The 17,709-nt window shown below is 36.7% G+C and overlaps 6 protein-coding genes and 1 long non-coding RNA gene across 13 annotated transcripts; 2 read left to right on the forward strand and 5 right to left on the reverse strand.

The window, feature by feature from the left end:
* Nucleotides 1-127: 127 nt before the first annotated feature.
* AT5G16030 (mental retardation GTPase activating protein) lies at nucleotides 128-2,906 on the forward strand (the record flags this gene model as incomplete). Of its 5 annotated transcripts, none has more annotated exons than NM_121608.3 (5): nucleotides 128-607; nucleotides 699-743; nucleotides 841-1,155; nucleotides 1,267-1,451; nucleotides 2,470-2,906. In NM_121608.3, exons 1-5 carry the CDS (start codon nucleotides 400-402, stop codon nucleotides 2,734-2,736), a joined length of 1,020 nt encoding a protein of 339 aa, NP_568324.1. In that variant the 5' UTR covers nucleotides 128-399. The 5 variants fall into 5 exon arrangements, with proteins under 5 accessions (NP_568324.1, NP_001330659.1, NP_001119233.1 ...); NM_001125761.1 differs by having other exon boundaries at nucleotides 336-607; nucleotides 1,243-1,451; NM_001036812.2 differs by having other exon boundaries at nucleotides 336-607; nucleotides 838-1,155; nucleotides 2,470-2,905.
* On the reverse strand, nucleotides 1,429-2,491 carry AT5G02515. Its single transcript, NR_142606.1, has one exon. It is a non-coding gene; the product is annotated as an other RNA (long non-coding RNA).
* AT5G16040 (Regulator of chromosome condensation (RCC1) family protein) lies at nucleotides 2,833-5,631 on the reverse strand (the record flags this gene model as incomplete). 2 transcript variants are annotated; one of them, NM_121609.5, is made up of 11 exons in its annotated part: nucleotides 5,438-5,631; nucleotides 5,203-5,347; nucleotides 4,733-4,843; nucleotides 4,577-4,637; nucleotides 4,364-4,479; nucleotides 4,176-4,261; nucleotides 3,884-4,085; nucleotides 3,716-3,769; nucleotides 3,455-3,568; nucleotides 3,324-3,380; nucleotides 2,833-3,233 (listed from the first exon to the last, which is right to left on the reverse strand). In NM_121609.5, exons 1-11 carry the CDS (start codon nucleotides 5,464-5,466, stop codon nucleotides 3,018-3,020), a joined length of 1,191 nt encoding a protein of 396 aa, NP_197108.1. In that variant the 5' UTR covers nucleotides 5,467-5,631. The 2 variants fall into 2 exon arrangements, with proteins under 2 accessions (NP_197108.1, NP_001332343.1); NM_001343434.1 differs by lacking the exon at nucleotides 2,833-3,233 and having other exon boundaries at nucleotides 3,347-3,568; nucleotides 5,438-5,564.
* Nucleotides 5,632-5,712: 81 nt separating this feature from the next.
* Nucleotides 5,713-7,996, reverse strand: GRF5 (general regulatory factor 5). Of its 2 annotated transcripts, none has more exons than NM_121610.4 (5): nucleotides 7,910-7,996; nucleotides 7,078-7,583; nucleotides 6,868-6,990; nucleotides 6,364-6,480; nucleotides 5,713-6,249 (listed from the first exon to the last, which is right to left on the reverse strand). In NM_121610.4, the coding sequence occupies exons 2-5, from the start codon at nucleotides 7,558-7,560 to the stop codon at nucleotides 6,166-6,168; spliced, it is 807 nt and encodes a 268-aa protein (NP_568325.1). In that variant the 5' UTR covers nucleotides 7,561-7,583; nucleotides 7,910-7,996; the 3' UTR covers nucleotides 5,713-6,165. The 2 variants fall into 2 exon arrangements, with proteins under 2 accessions (NP_568325.1, NP_001331015.1); NM_001343435.1 differs by lacking the exon at nucleotides 7,910-7,996 and adding an exon at nucleotides 7,715-7,900 and having other exon boundaries at nucleotides 5,773-6,249.
* A 241-nt stretch (nucleotides 7,997-8,237) lies between these two features.
* AT5G16060 (Cytochrome c oxidase biogenesis protein Cmc1-like protein) lies at nucleotides 8,238-9,600 on the forward strand. The gene is made up of 3 exons (NM_121611.5): nucleotides 8,238-8,376; nucleotides 8,717-8,864; nucleotides 9,286-9,600. The coding sequence occupies exons 1-3, from the start codon at nucleotides 8,319-8,321 to the stop codon at nucleotides 9,365-9,367; spliced, it is 288 nt and encodes a 95-aa protein (NP_197110.1). The 5' UTR covers nucleotides 8,238-8,318; the 3' UTR covers nucleotides 9,368-9,600.
* AT5G16070 (TCP-1/cpn60 chaperonin family protein) lies at nucleotides 9,512-13,337 on the reverse strand. The gene is made up of 15 exons (NM_121612.2): nucleotides 13,075-13,337; nucleotides 12,926-12,989; nucleotides 12,538-12,673; nucleotides 12,171-12,322; nucleotides 12,037-12,084; nucleotides 11,806-11,898; nucleotides 11,584-11,690; nucleotides 11,374-11,488; nucleotides 11,211-11,294; nucleotides 10,719-10,923; nucleotides 10,527-10,621; nucleotides 10,292-10,360; nucleotides 10,090-10,197; nucleotides 9,876-9,994; nucleotides 9,512-9,785 (listed from the first exon to the last, which is right to left on the reverse strand). The coding sequence occupies exons 1-15, from the start codon at nucleotides 13,206-13,208 to the stop codon at nucleotides 9,707-9,709; spliced, it is 1,608 nt and encodes a 535-aa protein (NP_197111.2). The 5' UTR covers nucleotides 13,209-13,337; the 3' UTR covers nucleotides 9,512-9,706.
* A 1,071-nt stretch (nucleotides 13,338-14,408) lies between these two features.
* CXE17 (carboxyesterase 17) lies at nucleotides 14,409-15,948 on the reverse strand. The gene has a single exon (NM_121613.3). The coding sequence runs from the start codon at nucleotides 15,723-15,725 to the stop codon at nucleotides 14,691-14,693; it is 1,035 nt and encodes a 344-aa protein (NP_197112.1). The 5' UTR covers nucleotides 15,726-15,948; the 3' UTR covers nucleotides 14,409-14,690.
* Nucleotides 15,949-17,709: the final 1,761 nt, after the last annotated feature.

Genomic DNA, 17,709 nt, shown 5'->3' on the forward strand with positions numbered 1-17,709 from the left:
AACAAAGAAGGACCATATTTTTAAAAACTACTACAAAATATCAGAAAATGCCAAGTGAGTTTGATTCCTATAAATGGATTACACCCAAGAAAAAACAAAACTGCTATACTGTATTTTTTTAAAAATACAGGGCAAGCAGTCAATTTGATTAACAACCTCTATATATTCTAGTTTTTTTAAAAATATATATATTTTGAATCTTTCAAGAAAAAACAAAAGAATTTAAATATGAGTAACCAATAAAAACTTTTGAAAAAGATAAGGTACAAAAATAATTCGTTTTTTCATAAAGTAAAAAACATCTTTTTATAGGTACTGCCTGATTTCTTCATTCTCCCTCCTTGGCTCAAAAGTTTTTGCTTTTTCAAAAAATTAAAGAAGAAGAAACATCTCGTTTCCATGGCTTTGCGAGGAGATGAGCATGAGTTTATGAACTTAAGAGAATGGGATCGAAGAGCTCGATTAATCCGCGAAAACCCGAGTTCAAGAAGATTCTCAGCTTCATACATTGGAAGCTTCCGAGAAGATCACCACAAGTCTTCTTTTAGAACAACAAACTTCAACAACATCTCTAGTACTGCCTCTTCTCCTGGCTACACTCTCAAAGGTTTTATAAATACCTCTCTCTTTGTCCCAATAAGTTTATGAGAATTACTTCTTCTGAATATTTTTTGAATTTTCAAATCTTTTTACCACAGAAGAGATTGACCCATCAACATATTCCTTCACCAATGCACTCAAAGGTAAGTTTTTGCTTTTCTCCTATTGAACGTTCGAAAGGACAGAACAAGAGAGTAATGTTCCAAATGTGTTTTGTCTTGTTTCTTTTGTTTGTAGCAGCATTACAAGCAAAGACAATGTACAATAACAGGGAATGGTTAGCACAAGAAGGGTTTGCATTGAATTCGAAGTGGAACGAAGCAGAGAAATATATCTGCAATCCATTGTCTGGAGAAGTACCAATGGAGTGTTTGTCTGCTAAAACATTAAGTGCAAGATCCTTCAGAAACTTATCAACCATGTCTGCTCCTCTTCACTTCCCTAGTCCCAATCCATTGATGAATAATATTGCTCAAAACAAACCAAATAATAATCCTAACGTTAGAGTCATTCACGAGGATCTTTATGCTCCTGATCCTGAACTTCTTGCTCTAGGTGATTGACTTTAACTCTGTCCCATCTTTTAGATTTTTTTTTAGGTTTCTTGAAGTTTGTTCTTGATTGGGTTTTGCTGATCAAAAGTAAATTATGGGGGGGTGTTTTTAGCGGAAAAGAAAGTTGTGGGGATGAAGCGAGATGTGGGCATACAGAGTACGACGTCGGTGGATCTTAGCTCCGGTAGCCCTAGTCCGGCAAAAACGCCTCCGATTATGGAAAGGTCGTTAAAACGACACGTGGAAGCTGATGATTGGCCAGTGGATATCAATCTCAAAGTGAAAGGTCAACAACAGGTATATATAATATCAATATAACAGTAATTCAAAAAGAATTTATTTCATTTATGTTTATTTGAGTTTGATTTAAACTTCTTAACCAAGGATTACTCTAACAAAATCCAGTAATATTTACCGTAGCCTAAAATATTAAGGAAAAACAGTATCAAATCAAAAAAAAAAATCTATTAATTTGGTAAAATTATAATTTAGAGAGAAAAAAATGAAAACTTTTAATAAAAAAGTGAGAAATATTTAGTCGCTAGCGTGAGGTCCATGCAATTGAAAAGGTACGGAAAAAAATAATAATTGCATAAAATTTTGAATTGTTCGTGCATATGCATCAATAATTAGATACTCTTTCGCAAGATAAGAAAAGCATCAAAGAAATGATAGTACCAAATGTTTTCATGGAAAGAGACAATGATAAAACTCTTCTATTATTGTTTTTGTAGATATGTTACATGATTCATTTTAAGATTTAAGATTCTTTCATGATATATGAAACATAGTACACATGACCGTCTATGACTATATATGAGAGTATTAATCATAGAAACACAAAACCGTATTTCTTGAAAATATATCTCATTAGGCCCCATTTCATGATTTTGTCTCCAACTCACGTGACTACCATCCATATTCTGTATTTTCTCTGTACATTTATCTAAATATACAGTTATAGTCACTCTTATGATTATGAGTAACATGTTATTTAGGAGTAAGTTTTTGTAACTTGATAAGGCACTGATAGCAATCTCATTCTATTCAAACTCGATTAGAGACCTTAGAAGTTTGTTTCATCAAGTCTCACCAGTCCCCAACTTTACATGTGGTTTTACCTTTGAGAAAGAAAAGAGATGATTTACGTTTGTATAACTATTATCAATTGCTGTTTTTGGACATGAAACTGTAGATAATTTGCCAAAAGGCCAAAAACACTTGTAAGGAAAATAAGTCTTATCTATATTATATATCTAAGCCTTGTTCTTCTCAAGATATTACATGTTAATGAAGATTTATTTGAGCTTTGAAGGATGTGAAGTTGGAAGAGAAAGAAAAAGAAGAAGAGAAGCAAGATATGAGCAACGAAGAAGATGAAGAAGAAGAAGAAGAAGAGAAGCAAGATATGAGTGAAGAAGATGATAAAGAAGAAGAAGACGAACAAGAAGAAGAAGAGAAGACCAAGAAGAAGAAGAGAGGACCTGGATGTTTCTCATGGGTGAGATCAAGACAAAGACAAGCAAGAAAATCAAAGTATATCTTCCCTATTTGTGTTCCTCATCTTGTCAAAGGTTGTTGAAAAACCTTTAAACCGAGAGAATCAATAAAGGTTTAAAGGTTTAAACCATCCTTTCAAAGGTTCCTCTTATTTGTTTCTCTTTTTCAATCTATTTTATATTATCAAAAACAAAATCATGATGATATTATATTTAGTTCTTCCTCTTTCATATAGATTCATCATTCATGGGAGTGTCAAAAGCTTAACCATATGCTTTTGCTCCCCTTTTCTCTATAACAAATGCTTATCTCTAGAGTCCCTCTTGTGTTTTTGTTTTTTTGCTCGCTCTATCTTCTTCATGGTTATTCTGTTTCCTCCTGATCATACTTCCATTCCACAATTGCTAGAGTGTGTCGGCCACCACAAGCTACATGTTTAGCTATCCATTTTCCATCGTCTTCTTCATCGGTGTGGTTGAACCGTCCTTCTGGTGGTGGAATGTGTATAGGAAGCTCCAATGGTTGTCCCGTAGTTACTTTTCTTCCATACCCGAGTCTACCGTGGTCTCCCCGACCAAACTGATCACAGGAATCAATATAAAGGAGAGGTTTATAGATTGACTTTGGGTTTCTAACCAACAATGTTTTATACTCTCTAAGAGGACTTACCGAGAAGATCCTACCGTCTCTTGTCAAAGCGACTGAATGAGTTCCGCCACAAGAGACCTGAGAGGAAAAAAAACAATAAGAGCTTTCAAAGCTATGAGAAGAGTCAAGAACTGGTGGTTTGTACTTTTTACCTGAATGATGTCTTCTCCAGCTAAGAGATTAACTTTCTGCGGAAGCATTTTACTGCTCTTATCATTGTCACCAAACCCGAGCCTTCCATGCTCTCCTCTTCCCCAACCATAAACCTAATATTGGACATAGCCAAGTTACAACATTTTTAGAGTAAAGATCTACATCAAGCTCAGAAACAACCCAGTAATGACTCGATCAAGAGCCAGATGGAATAAAAAGTGAGACCCTAGATTAGTAAGAGAATGTATGACTTCTAATACCTCTCCTTCATTGGTTAAAGCTGTTGAATGCCATCCACCCGCAGCGATATCAACCTAACATGAATTCAGAGGAGGAATTAAACTTTAACATAGGCCTTTATAGTTCACATATCTGAAGGCATCAGTTATAATAATGAGTGCTTAAACCAGAAGTCTTAGACTACATACCAAAGTGAGATCGTCAAGGCCTTGGACAGGAATAGGATACGATCTCGGTTGTGTGTCTCCAGTTCCAAGTTGTCCATATTCATTATTACCCCAAGCCCACAAAGTCCCATCTTCTTTCAGAGCCAAGTTATGAAATGCTCCCACAGCAATCAGACGAACGTTTTCAAGACCCTGAACTCTTACAGGAACAGAAATTTGTTTTCTGCGATACACAGGAAACACCATATAAACCAACAGAAGACAAGAAAATGCAAATGTCGTATCCATAAACGAAAGGAAATTTGGATAATACATGTCACCGGGAGGCCACGGTTGACCCCAAGTCCATACATAACCTTCACGGGTTAGAACCACAGAGTGAGTACCCCCTGCAGCTACCTGTTATTTTAATCATACAAACCCGAGAACAGATGGTTTAGACAGGAAAAAAAGAGAACTAAAAATTGAGGTAAATGAAGAGAGGTTAGCAGCATAAGTAACCTGTCGGACTGTAAGTTGCTGGGCACAACGCTTAGGTATTACAATATCCCTCCGCACAGGCCTACCTGTCTCATCCTTGGAAGGCTCTTCACCACACTGTCCATATTCATTTCCACCTAAGTAGATTATATAACAAAAAGGTGAACAACTTAAGATCATTAAGATCATTGAGGTCACAATCATTAGAAAGAAGCTGAGAGAGAAAATGCATACCCCAAGCATATGCTCGGCCTTGATCATCGACAGCTAAACAATGCCAGCCACCAATAGCTGCCTATGATCAATTACAGAAACGGCAATTCAGAGTAAATCACAACGAGGAAACAGCATTAGAGCCAAAAATACTTAAATAATTGTAAGAAGTTTTACCTGAACAATCTTGACGTTGGCAAGAGACTTAACTAGACTTGGGGTGCTTTCTGTTTTTGTCTCAGGTGGGTGTCCTAATGTACCCCTTTGATTCCAACCCCATGTAAACAGCTGAGAAACCATTTAAGAGACCATATTATTTCTATATGTTGGTGACACATCAATCATAAACTACACCATGGAGACAAGAACCAGAGTCTGATGATCTATTCGAGAGTAACCTCAGACAAACATATTGGTTGCATTTTAGTTGGACTTCAGGACAAGAAAAAAAATACGAGCTTTAAACCCTTTTTAATTGGTCCTACAGATCTCAAAAACCCTATGTAAAGCGAACTAAGAAAATCTTAAAGACATGGCTTAGAATCAAATCGCAAAATCAAAGCAAAGCATTGTACTTTAGTTAGTTCTAAGCGAAACCAACCAAAGAAGACACAACAAGGACACATAAAGGAAATTGGATAAGTAACCTTGCCATCATCGCAAATGGCGAGGGAATTGCGGCTACCACCGACGACGGAGCGAACGTTGAAAGGCTCAAGAGCGTCGACGACGGAAGCCAATTCCTTTTCTTCATCGGTTCCAAGTCCTAGTTGCCCATCTTCTCCAGAACCCCTGTGCCAAAAAATCAAACGAAGGAGCAATAGCACAAGTCAGAAACAGTAATGGAGAAAAACAAAGAGGTAGAATAGAAAGAGAAATGACCAGGCTATGACGGAAGTAGCTGAAGCCATTGAAACAAAAGTGAGAGATACAATTACAAATGAGAGAGAAAGAGATATATATGAAGAAACTCAGTGGAAAAGCAGGGCACTCTCGGTGGGATTTCAATTCGAGATATTATTATGTGAATGTGTCATTACATTAATTATTTATTTTGGACCAGTTAATGTTACCTCCCATTCCCATGTCATTTATTAATTAATCCAACTTTTTAGCTTATGGTCATGGAGGATTTATGATTTGTAATTCCATTATATGTGTTACCTAACAGTTGTTCCAAACCGAAAGAGGCTTTATCTTTCGTTTAAAGTTGTGAAATTCCATTTCTATTTCGTTTCATTGAACAACTCTCTTGAGTCTTAACCAATTCCATTTGGGGAACATTCCACCTAGAGAAGCATAATCTAAAAGACAACTAAACCCCAATCAGAGAAGGAAGCAAGTTTTCAACTTTTAGACCGGACCATGTAATGCAATGCAGTCTAATAGTGAAACCGGCAACAACGACAACAACCAAAACATGTGAGAAGCACACAAAGAGTTTTAACCATCGATAACCAAATCATGCAGCTACAATTACTACTACAAATCCATGTTTAAGGAAACTACAGCCCATGTTTAAGGAAACTACAAGGTTTTTTTCTGTTTAAAAACACAGAACCAAGCCATATATTTTTTTGTCTGCAAATCATTCCATGGATCTGATTTTATCACTGCGAAGGTGGTGGTTGGGCTTGTTCATCAACTTTCTGCACCTCTTTCGGGGCTTCCTTGATATCATCACCAGCTTCGTCCTGGAGATTAGATATTAGACACAAATGTTATGCGAAAACCAACAAGAATCTTAACTGCATGATGCAATCACTAAGATATTGCTAACAATGATGAGTGTAAAGAGAGACAAGTACATTGAGGTCAGAAGTCCAGAGGGTGAGATTGTCACGGAGAAGCTGCATGATCAATGTACTGTCCTTGTATGATTCCTCTCCCAATGTGTCTAGCTCCGAGATTGCCTCATCAAAAGCCTACCACCATGAAAAATCATATTAGTAACTAAACAAAAGGTACTTGAATCAAACTAGAATCCGAATGTGAAGGTTGTCCAAATTTCACTAGTGTATGGAACCATTCACAGGATCTAGTTTCCCAATTCTGCCCATCATCAAAATTAACTACAACCCTATCGGTCAGGCTATGGTAAGCAATCTACAAACCATTACTAGAACATATGGAAAGTCTACCCACATGGAAGTGTAACAAGTTAACTACGTAACACGTTTTTGCCACATTATGAACGATAGATAGAAAAAAAGAACCTCTTATGTGCTAAGTTTAATCAAGCAAAACAGTTGGAATATAGGTTTGTTAGTTAATGACAGAAAGCATAGCATAAATGAAAAAGTAACACAGACCTGCTTTGCGAGACTACACGCACGATCAGATGAGTTGAGAATCTCATAGTAGAAAACAGAGAAGTTAAGAGCAAGCCCCAGTCTGATTGGGTGAGTGGGAGCCAGATCAGCAAGAGCAATATCCTACATAAAAACACAAACACCAATAGCATGAGACAACATGTTATCTTAGCACTCTATATGGTTAAGAAGAAGAAACAAGATGATAACCTGAGCAGACTTGTAGGCAACAAGAGTGCTCTCAGCAGCTTCTTTCCTCTCAGCACCAGTCTTGAATTCAGCAAGGTACCGATGATAATCTCCCTTCATCTTCAGGTAAAAAACTTTGGACTCAGCCAAAGAAGCAGCAGGAATGAGATGAGCCTCAAGAAGGTTCAAAATGCCATCACAAATCTTGCTGAGCTCAGTTTCAATCTTGCCTCTGTAATCCTTGATAATCGAAACATGATCACTGTTGCCCCTGCTATCTTCCTTCTGCTCAATGGAAGAGATAATCCTCCAAGAAGCTCTCCTAGCACCAATCACGTTCTTGTAAGCAACAGACAAGAGATTCCTCTCTTCAACAGTAAGTTCCTCGGTCTCCACGGTCTTTGCAACTTTCTCCATGAACTCAACCATTTCCTCGTAACGCTCAGCTTGCTCGGCTAACTTGGCCAAGTACACATTCTCTTCCCGGGACGAATCAGAAGACATCTTTGCAATACTCTTTTAAAAACCTGTTTTCAACAAGAAAATATCAAGCAGCAGCAATAAACAAAGAGCACGAAATAGAACTCAGTAATGCTGCAACAATCTTGCATTCAAGAGCAACGATAACAATCATCTCTAACAAAATTAATCCACGCACCCAAAGAATAAAAAACTTTGACAAACGATTTACACTGCTAGATCTATCCAAAATCGATAGAACGAACTTTGAATCCTACAGATCTTGAAGTGATGACCAAAACGCGAAGATCAACAACATATCAACAATAAACGCAGAAAACGAGAAGCAGAAAAAACATTGTCGAAGTATGAGCAAGGAAGATCGGAACCGTACCTTGAGAAATGGGAATTTTCGAATTAGGGCTTTTGAATTCGAAGCGAAATTAGGGGAAGTGAGAAATTTGGGGGAGACGGTCTCGTGACCATTAAATGGGAAAAGAGTAAAGAGAGAGAGAGGGGCAACGACCCAATTAAAATACGACACGTGCTAATCTGTTGACCGTCAAAGGACTTAATTCTCGTCCATAATTTTAAATTGAAGTGGGTGAAATGTGACGAATCATAAGTTAATAAGGTCATTCATATAATACAAAAATATTAAGGGGGCAAAATGGCAATATAAGTTAAGTTTCCTTGGGGTAAATGACGGATTTACCCTTTGCCCTGAACCCATTTCTAGTCCCCTTTGCCCTTTTGATCGAATTGATCGGAGAAGGCCGGAAAAGCTCGAAGGTCCGTCGTCAATGGGTAGCTATGTGGAGCAAGCTCGTGAAAATCACGTGAAGAAGAAGGTCGAAGAAGGTAATTTGACAATGTCGTGACTTCTTCATCTCGCTATGTTTTAAAACCCTAAACCCCCAAATGGTTTTTTTATTGCCTCGAAAATGAGATCAACCATATCGATACTATTTAAGCCTGGTTTCTTATCATAGACGCAGATTCTTTTGCTAGATTGAGGATTAGGGTTCTCATAAACCCTTGGTAGTAACTCCATATTTTGCATCTGATCTAGCAAGCTCTCATTGAGTGTGTCAAATTGCTTCTATGAATTGAGCTTATAGATTGTGTTGAAGTTGAAATGGTGATGGTTTTTTTTTGTTAAATGGTTGTTTGATTGATTATGTATATACTTTGTTATTAGCGCTGCGTAGCAAGATGAAGGCAAAGGCATTAATGGAATGTGATCAGTACGTCTCCAAGTATGCTCAATGCGCAACAGGAAGAACTTTTTCTGTGGTATGGACATGTCGTAAGCAAGCTAGGGAGCTCAACACTTGCCTCCATCAATTGTAAGTTTTTCGAGTTTTTAGTGCTCCTTCCATTAGAGGTGTCATCTTTTTTTCACTGTTACGTATAAAGATTTGTTGTGTATGGGGGCATCTGATTTTGATTATTCTTTCTTAATACCCTTCACTGGTAAGTCTGATATGATGAAATGAGACAACTTGTGGTTAGGAGATGCATAACGTTATCATGACGTACCAGTGCTAGTATATATATGTAACCAAATATAAGCTTATAGAAGGGGATGATTGATGATTCTTTGATACTGCGATAAAAGAGAAGTAATAACTATCTTCTATATCGGTGTAGCACAGTCTTGTTCTTGGTGCACAAGTTCTTTTTATGTGACTCCCTAATGAACGTCTCCCTTGTTGGGCCGATGCTTAAATGTTGTCTAACCATGAAACTATTTTGTTGATTCTGCAGCACCAATGACAATGTCTTGGAGGAAATGAAGAGAGCGTATATGGTTCAAGAAGAGGGTAAAGTCTCAGCCTCGGCCATATAGATGTTTGTTGAACAAAAGATTTGAGTACGACCAATATAATGTCCTCGCTTTGTTTCTTGTTCATTGCGAACCAAAATATATCCTTTTTTATAAATAAACTGTGGCCTTTCTTAAATATGGGTGTATTCACTAAATCTAGAGATCAGATTCAAATAGATTTTGTATTACTATTTTTTATCATTTTGCAAAAGATCCACTACATCTAAAGATCAGATTCAAATATGTTTTTCATTGCCAAAAAGAAAAAAAAAACATATGTTTCACAATATTCAGGATTTACACCAAGAAACAAAATTTGAGGTGCTTACAAATTAGAAACCAAGTTAAAAGCAAAGGACTTCAAGCAGTAGGCTTCCTCATATTTCTGCCTGCACGAATCACTTCGTCCACCAAAAGTAATTGCGACGCAATCACTGGCCTGCAACACAAACAAATAGCCGGTTATTGAAATGGTTTCAACCGAAACCCAAAGCTTTTATTAGAATTGACTAGTTGGGTCGAACATTACCCTGAATTGATAAGTTGGCGTTTCACTGAGTAATTATCAAAAATACCAGCAAGCTGCGGGTCAATAGGTTCACCGTCCTGAAGGTTCAGTCCCACAACGTTCCCTTTGTCATGCTCGCTCTGCATAAGCGCATCACAATGAGCAATTCTAATTCTTTGTTCCTTCAACAATTGATTTCAGTTTGCAGAAGATGATAAGAGAGATGAATGCATACCGTAAGAGAAATGATCACATCTTGGGTATCAAGACCTGCATTTTCTGCAAGTGTCTTAGGCACCACGAGAAGGGCATTAGCAAAAGCTTCAACGCCAAGTTGGGCACGCTGCAATGTTCATGATAGTATTAGCAATTTAGAATATTGGGATGCATTAAGTAATGTTGCGAGAATTAGAGTACGAGTGAAGAAATCAACTTACCCCTTGAACGGTTTTCTTGACTTCATTGAGTAAGTGTTGCCTTGCTGCAACTTCAAAAGCTCCTGCTCCCTACAGAAACATGCAACCACACATTAACATAACGCAAAACATATACAATAGGTCTATATGCTAACCTTACCCAGGGTTTTGATCACGAATTAACAATTTCTTTGATATTGCGGAGAAACATAAAGCAATGTTAACAAAAAAACTTCAAGATATATAAGGTACTTACTAACACAACACACTCGTCTTCTATGGTGTTCTTGACCGATCTCAGACCATCACGAACAGCGTCCTTAATTTGGGCAATAGTGTGATCATTAGGCCCTACAAAACCCAAGAAATTCATGAATGAACACTAAAACTACTAAAAGAACAAATGAACCATCAAAACTTAATGAAGACATAAAAGTCGTCCTAATACCTTTTATGAGGATGGTACATGAATTAGGATTCTTCACTTGCTCCACAAAGGTGTACTTTTCCTCCCCAAGAACGTGCTCATAGACAAGTCCAGCCCATCCAAGAGACTCAGGGGTCAAGTCGTCAACAGAATTCACAGCTTCTCCACCACAGGCCAAAACTAAACGTTCCATGTTCCTCCTCTTTGCTCTTCTAAGACCAATAATCTGGACACATGAGGAAAGGTAATTAGATTCAACAGCTTCTAAACAAGAGAAATTAGGTACAAAAGAATAGACAAGCTCAGTCAGTGTCCCAGAACTAAAAACTAATGCTGCCAATCGTCTCCATGGATTATTGTATATCGAAGGAACTACTCTTTTAATATTACTGGCAATTTCAATTCACTTAATAACACATTCTTCCCTAGTATCTTTCTTCTTGTTCCTAAATATCACAATTTCAGCGATTTGTAACATAAGTTTAAATGCAAGAAAACACAGAAGTAGCTTACCCCTTCTCTAGCAAGAAGATCCAATGATGGTGGGTCAATACCCTTCTGATTTATGACAACAAAGTTGTCATTATCACCACACACCTGCACAAGAAATAAAACATGTATTAGTATTTTTTACAGGGTTTTAAAATAAAACTTGGAGAAATGGTCGCAGTCCCACCTTCTTCTTCAGCTCAATTATTTTCTTAACTCTTTCATCAACAGATCGCCTCTCTGCGGTAACCATGGCTTCCCTCTGCTCCGCATTAGAGTAGAAAAATCCTGCATTGATTTCACTGATAGATAAATAGAAATATTAGTCCACATCACCAGAAACATCCAGGCCTTTACTTTCTCTTCGCCAAATTGACCAAAGAATTATATTACACACCTCTTCTCATACTCTAGTGACACATTGCAAGTTAAGATGTGGCAATTTTCTGCGCGTCGTTTCATGTCAGGGTGTCTCGAACCATGATCCAGAACAAGCCCCTCAACCTAATTCAGAATTAAGTCAGTGTTTCCAACAGGTCCATACTATAAACCGGCAAGTATTTCATATATAAACCTATAATGAGGGAACTATTTTACAATAAATTAAGTCAAGACATACCAATCGTGTGTCAACATCGAATTTGTGACGCATGTGCATTATTTCCACCATAAACAGATCAATAGCTTCCTCAGGCTTTCGGATGCAAAGAACCTGTAATGTGAGGAAAGTAGATAATTAGAAGACAAACAAGCTCGAAAACCAATATTGGTGCATAGATGAGTCCTCATCTGTGTGAACAAAAAAAATGAAAAGAATAAGTGAGATTCCATTAGAGAACAGTTAACTCACCGAATTGACGACAATGTCAGTCAGTTGATCAGCTAAGCCTTCGTACAACTACACAATCCACAAGAGTAAATCGAAATTAGAAAACGAAAAGAAAAATCAAATGAAAAGAAAGATAATCATAAAATGAAGAATACTTTTGTTCTTAGTGTCGTTCTTGCAACCATTTTTAGGATCTCTTTATCAACTTCATCACCCATAACAACAGGGGTCTTGAAGTTGTCAAGAAATTGAAGAGTAGCTCTCTTAGCAATCTCGAAACCATCAACTAGGACTCGTGGATGCATACCTGATACAGTATAAACCTTCATTAGGATTCTGGCTACAAAACTAGATACCAGTTGTGCATTTTCTATACCCAATATAAACAAAACTTGGCAAATCAATGTCGCTGAATACAAATAGTTGGTCCCCACTAATAACACATAGATTGAGAAATAAAATAAAAACAAGCATATAGGAGTATAAAACTAACGAACTCTCAGCAAACAATTAGCGACTTACCTTCATCGATGCAGCGTTCAGACTGTTTCATAAGCTCACCAATGAAGATAACAGTGGAAGTAGTACCATCACCACTTATATCATCCTGTGCAACAGCTGTCCTCGCAATCATAATGGCTGTTGGATTCTGAATTTGCTGCAACAGTTAAGAAATCAGAGTGTAAGCATCATCGAACCAAGATAACTTGTAAAGGAGCATACCAGTAGCCCATATCAACACCAAAGATTATCCGGCAGTATCTTAATCCTTTCGTCTATCTTATCTAGCGTAGTACTAAATGACACAATTCACGGGCTTCTGAGCACCCTTCAACACTAAAAAGCCAAAACAGAGCTCGATTCTAACAGATCAATACGATCTAGATTGATTTTAAAAGATCAAACTCACCATTTCCTTCAATAGCGTGTTCCCATCTTTGGTAAGCTTAATATCCCCAGAACCACCAACAAGCCTGCATCGAGTGAGAAGCACATGAGGAATTTGAAGATAATGAACAGTATATACATAGATCAGATTAAATCAAGAGGATAAAATACATTTTGATTGTTCCTTTAGGACCGAGATTCGACTTGAGTACATCTTGCAAACCCTTGGCGGCGTTGATGGTCATATGAAGCGCCGCAGATTTGTTGAGAACCTCGGCATTAGGATTCAGAACTCGCACTGACATTTTCGATAACCTTTGGTGCACAGATTCAGGACACGAAGAGAATAACTTGAGACTGAACTAGAGAGCGAGCGAGAGAGAGGGAGAGAGCTTTAGGGCTTTCTTCTGGGTTTTAAAAGTGAAGCCGATGTTGAGAGACTCTAGTCGCTCTAGAGACTTTAATATTAACCTGAAATTACAAAATTTACCCAGATTATAATATGTTTTACATTTTTAGCCATATATTAATTGATTCTCTAAAAATCATATATTCTCCAACATTCTGCAATATTATTCCGATCATCATTTGAAGAAAGAAATTTAATTATAAACGTAATATAAATTTAGACCTAAAATTAGTTTTTTTAATTAATACTTAGTAAGAGTAATGGTATTTCAAAATTTGATTGATTTGATCATTTAGTTTTGTAGTCTATTTAGGATTAAAAACAAATTCGTTCGTTAGCAACTGGCTGATTTGACTATGCTTAAAACAATTTTCAGATGAACCATTGCGTTAGCTGAATAATCTATTATTGGAATCAAAATTCTAGTCAATGTGTAATATATGGCCCAACAGAACTAAAATAAAAACGGGTTGGGGATAGTGATGGTAAAATGGTTTGTGTTTTGGACCATTAACAACTTGGTATACACACACACACGTATCGAATTTAAGTTACAGATCTTGATACCAACTTTTTTATTTCCTTGTTATCAATAGTGATTCGTACCGAACAATCCATATGAAGAAAGCCCCGTCAAAAAGTGGAGGAAAAGAAAAGAAGAATAAATATCGTCTTCTTTTATGTATTTGGGAGTTTATGACCATACATTACTTGAGTCAATTCCTTTTTTTGACTCGATTCCAAAAAAAAAAATCGTGTGAAATGTACAAAAACCTAACCTCGTGGATAAATAAGCAATATCTAGATACATAGTTAAATATTACAGTGAAAATAGCTTACACTCAAAGATTTTAAGCAAAAGATTGAGTAAGTAGTACAAGATTTATATATCTTGATGGCTGACCTTTATTATTTTAAAAACTGTAATGAAATAGTACATTTTTTATCCACTACAACATTTTATAGTTGTATGGTCTCTGTCACGAAGGCAAATTTATCAAAGTCAACTATGAGAAAAATTATTGAAGTGCTAGAAAACAAAAGGTAGATTCTAATTTCCAACTCTTTTCAAAATAAATTTTTTTAGTAAAAGAAAAAAAAAACTATCTTTCTCATAAACAAAATAGGAAATAAAATTACAGTGGTCAAGCTAAGATTATATTCAAGCATTGGATACATAACTTAACTTAAAAGTACAAGTCCATCTATTGTATTACATAATTTATACTATTCACCTTCACTGAAAAAACACTACAAAGCAAAGCTTACTTTAATCCACAATAAAAACACAACATTTCAAGTTTTTATCTCTTATTATTTTTCAAGAACAACATTTTAAATCAATTAAAGGTTTCAGAAAAAGGTCTTTAGGGAATTATTATGATGGATGTATGAAGTTGTGAAGACGACACATCATGTCGTGGATTCGATCACGTGACACCGACGAGTTGTCGAGAATATGAAAAGCGTGACCAACACCTCCATGAACTATACCTTCAACTCTCTTCCCATGGCTTCTCATCACTTTACACATCTCCAAGTTTCGTTCTTTTAGTATATCAAACTCCGCCATGAACACCATCGTCGTCGGTAACTTCGCTCCCGCCGAGCTCATCAGAGGGTTACACCATGGATGGTCTCTACTCGCTCCACGTGGCAGAGCTAGACGCCAATATGCGTCGGAAGCTGAAAGAGTAAGCGCCGATGACTTGGTGTGATGTTGTTGTTTCTCCGAAGACGTTCTTGATTCGCCGCCGAAGAAAGGGTGGATGAGAATAATGCCCTTGAGGTGTAGAGTGTTTGCGTATTTGCCACTGGCCATGATTCTTACGGCGACTTGGTAAGCTATGTTGGCTCCGGCGCTATCTCCGGCCAAGAAAACGTTTGAGAGGTTACATTTACTCAACCAAGAAGGATATCCACCACCGGTAGATATTTGTTGCTTGACTAGCCACGAGACGACATTAACGCCGTCGTCGTACGCCGCCGGGAGACGGTGTTCAGGGGCTAAACGGTAGTTTACGGAAACGATGACGCAACGGGCTTTAACGGCAAGGCTGGTCAAGAAGTCATGGTAGCAACTCCAAGCGGCGGAGCCAACGCAGAAACCACCGCCGTGGAAGTAAACGAGGAGAGGGAGAGTAACGGACGGCGAGGCTGCTGCGGCATCGGGGATGTAGACACGTGTCCATGTGTCGTTGGATAGTTTGATGTCAAAGGCTGTGGCTTTAGAAGATGGGTGAATGGTTGGTGAGACGATGGGAACTATGGGAGGTCTTTCGACGCAGCCGTCGTTGAAAACTTTGATGAGTCCTTCGATCTCTTCCACGACGGGGCCGTGACGGTGGTGATGGGATCCACCACGGCGGTTGTCGGAGGATTGGTGGTTGTGAGAGAAGGAAATGGTTGCCATAGGTTTTTTATTTTTTAATGTGTAGCGTTGTGGGTTGAGTTTGGATTGAGTGAGATGAGAGATTCATTGAACTTCTTTATATAGAGAAGTTTGTATATATATTTATCTAAGATACTTTCAAATAGGAATATATAGGGGGAAAAAATAAAAATTTTAAGAAATATAGTATAAGGAATTTCAATTGGGAATCAAAACTATAATCTACGGTACTTGTAAAATGCCGGATTTTATTGTCATTGAAAGCATATCTATAGTGTAAATGAGAATGATCCATGAGATCAAGTGGGTGAATCTTCACCACTTCATATCCGTCAATCGTCATATTACATTACATCACGACTAGAGTGTTTTTCTTTTGTCAACCACTCTTTTGTTTAAAGTGTTTGTTTTAAAATTAAAAGAAAAAGAATGTAAAATTATATTAGCATATATATGAATGTATACTTGAAGTATACTAGAATCGTAGCAGATCATTATACACTAGTATCGATTTTGGCTCAGTTATACAATAATCCCAATTTCAGAAGGCCGGATACAAAATGAGGATTGAATACCATATTACTATTAACGTGTTCACATTACAAAAGGATGTGTATTTCACGATGGATTTTTCATAAACGAGGAATATTACGGTTCAAAATAAGTATGCTAACATGAAAACATAGAAGAGTTATCCCAAAAGAATAACATTATTGCCAGTCGTGGTATTATGAATAGTAAAATGATTGTAAGTTGAGTTTAAGTTGATTTGATCCCAAGCAATTTGTGTTGTTCCATCACTTCTTGTTTGTATCATTACAAAGTGGAACTCAAGACTATTGTTTGTCCTTTTCGAACAATATTGTTTTTAGATTTTCATCCCTATATTTATCTACATATTTATCAAATAGCCAGAAAAAAATGGATATAAAAAAAGAAATATTAATCATTCTCAAATTGTAATATTTTTCTTTCTTCTTTACATTTTCCTTTTTTTTTTGTCGACTCATTTTCCATTTTTTAAGTGTTTTTATTGTAAAAGGTGGATATCAAATATTATTGACTTTACTAGAGGACGAATAATGATCACTTTAAAGTTCATGAGATGCATATAGTTCGTTAGGTGAACAAACATAAAAAGAGAGATGCACAGTTAGTTATAGCCACAAAAAGCTTTCAGAAGCTATGGAAGAAAAATCTTTGGCTCACCTCATGTATTGATAAAATAAAAATGAAATCTTCAGTTATATGCATGCATAATAACAGTGTGGAAGTTTCCTTCTTTTTTTTTTTTTTGGTTTTTATATAAATAGAAGTAAAGAAGTCAAAAGAACAAAAAGTCGGCAAAGATTCTATGGGCAAGTACAATTCACAAATCTTCTAAAATTCTTATGATATATTCCCCCTTCGATTTTTCTTTTCCCTTTTTGTAATTGTTTTATTTTGTCACTGTGAATTGTTATTGTATTCATTCAAAAGTGAAAAACAAATGTTAACCATTTAAGCTTATTACGATTTATTCACTAATCCTCATACTTTTTTTCTCTCTAAGAATGAATACTTACTAATATTTACGTATAGAACTCAACTGTAACCCGAGTGTGGCTTTTAACTTTGATCATCTTTTTATCAAGCTAGCGATTTTGTCATACGGCATGATAAAAATCAAATGAGAAGCTAACGATTTTGACTATGTAGTTTATCTTCGTAATATTCGAGCTTTTCTTATATTCTCTTTGAAGGAACCAAATTGATTTTTCATTCGATAAGAATATTTACTTCTCTTATTCCTCCCCCCTGTCCTAACCGTGGCAGAGAAAGGATTTTTGCCCAAATTATTAAACACGCAAAAGGCGTGTAAAACTGTAGATTAATACAGAATGTAGCAAGTTCGTGGAAAATAATCATCTTCGAAAAATACTTTGTTTTATAGCCAAAATATGTAAACAATAGTTTTTAATATCTAGATACAAGAACTTGGTTTTTCTTAGCCCTACATGTTCAT

This window comes from Arabidopsis thaliana, chromosome 5, assembly GCF_000001735.4.
Source record: "Arabidopsis thaliana chromosome 5, partial sequence".
Taxonomy (NCBI): Eukaryota; Viridiplantae; Streptophyta; class Magnoliopsida; order Brassicales; family Brassicaceae; genus Arabidopsis; species Arabidopsis thaliana.

Coding starts and splice junctions, on each gene's coding strand:
- GRF5 (NM_121610.4), bottom strand. CDS start 7,560: ATGTCTTCTGATTCGTCCCGGGAAGAGAATGTGTACTTGGCCAAGTTA. Junction 6,481..6,867: donor CGTGTAGTCTCGCAAAGCAG/GTCTGTGTTACT, acceptor TCATGGTGGTAG/GCTTTTGATGAGGCAATCTC. Junction 6,250..6,363: donor TCTGGACTTCTGACCTCAAT/GTACTTGTCTCT, acceptor TCTAATCTCCAG/GACGAAGCTGGTGATGATAT.
- AT5G16060 (NM_121611.5), top strand. CDS start 8,319: ATGGGTAGCTATGTGGAGCAAGCTCGTGAAAATCACGTGAAGAAGAAG. Junction 8,377..8,716: donor GAAGAAGAAGGTCGAAGAAG/GTAATTTGACAA, acceptor CTTTGTTATTAG/CGCTGCGTAGCAAGATGAAG. Junction 8,865..9,285: donor AACACTTGCCTCCATCAATT/GTAAGTTTTTCG, acceptor TTGATTCTGCAG/CACCAATGACAATGTCTTGG.
- AT5G16070 (NM_121612.2), bottom strand. CDS start 13,208: ATGTCAGTGCGAGTTCTGAATCCTAATGCCGAGGTTCTCAACAAATCT. Junction 12,990..13,074: donor CCTAAAGGAACAATCAAAAT/GTATTTTATCCT, acceptor CACTCGATGCAG/GCTTGTTGGTGGTTCTGGGG. Junction 9,786..9,875: donor CGCCAACTTATCAATTCAGG/GTAATGTTCGAC, acceptor TTTGTGTTGCAG/GCCAGTGATTGCGTCGCAAT.
- CXE17 (NM_121613.3), bottom strand. CDS start 15,725: ATGGCAACCATTTCCTTCTCTCACAACCACCAATCCTCCGACAACCGC.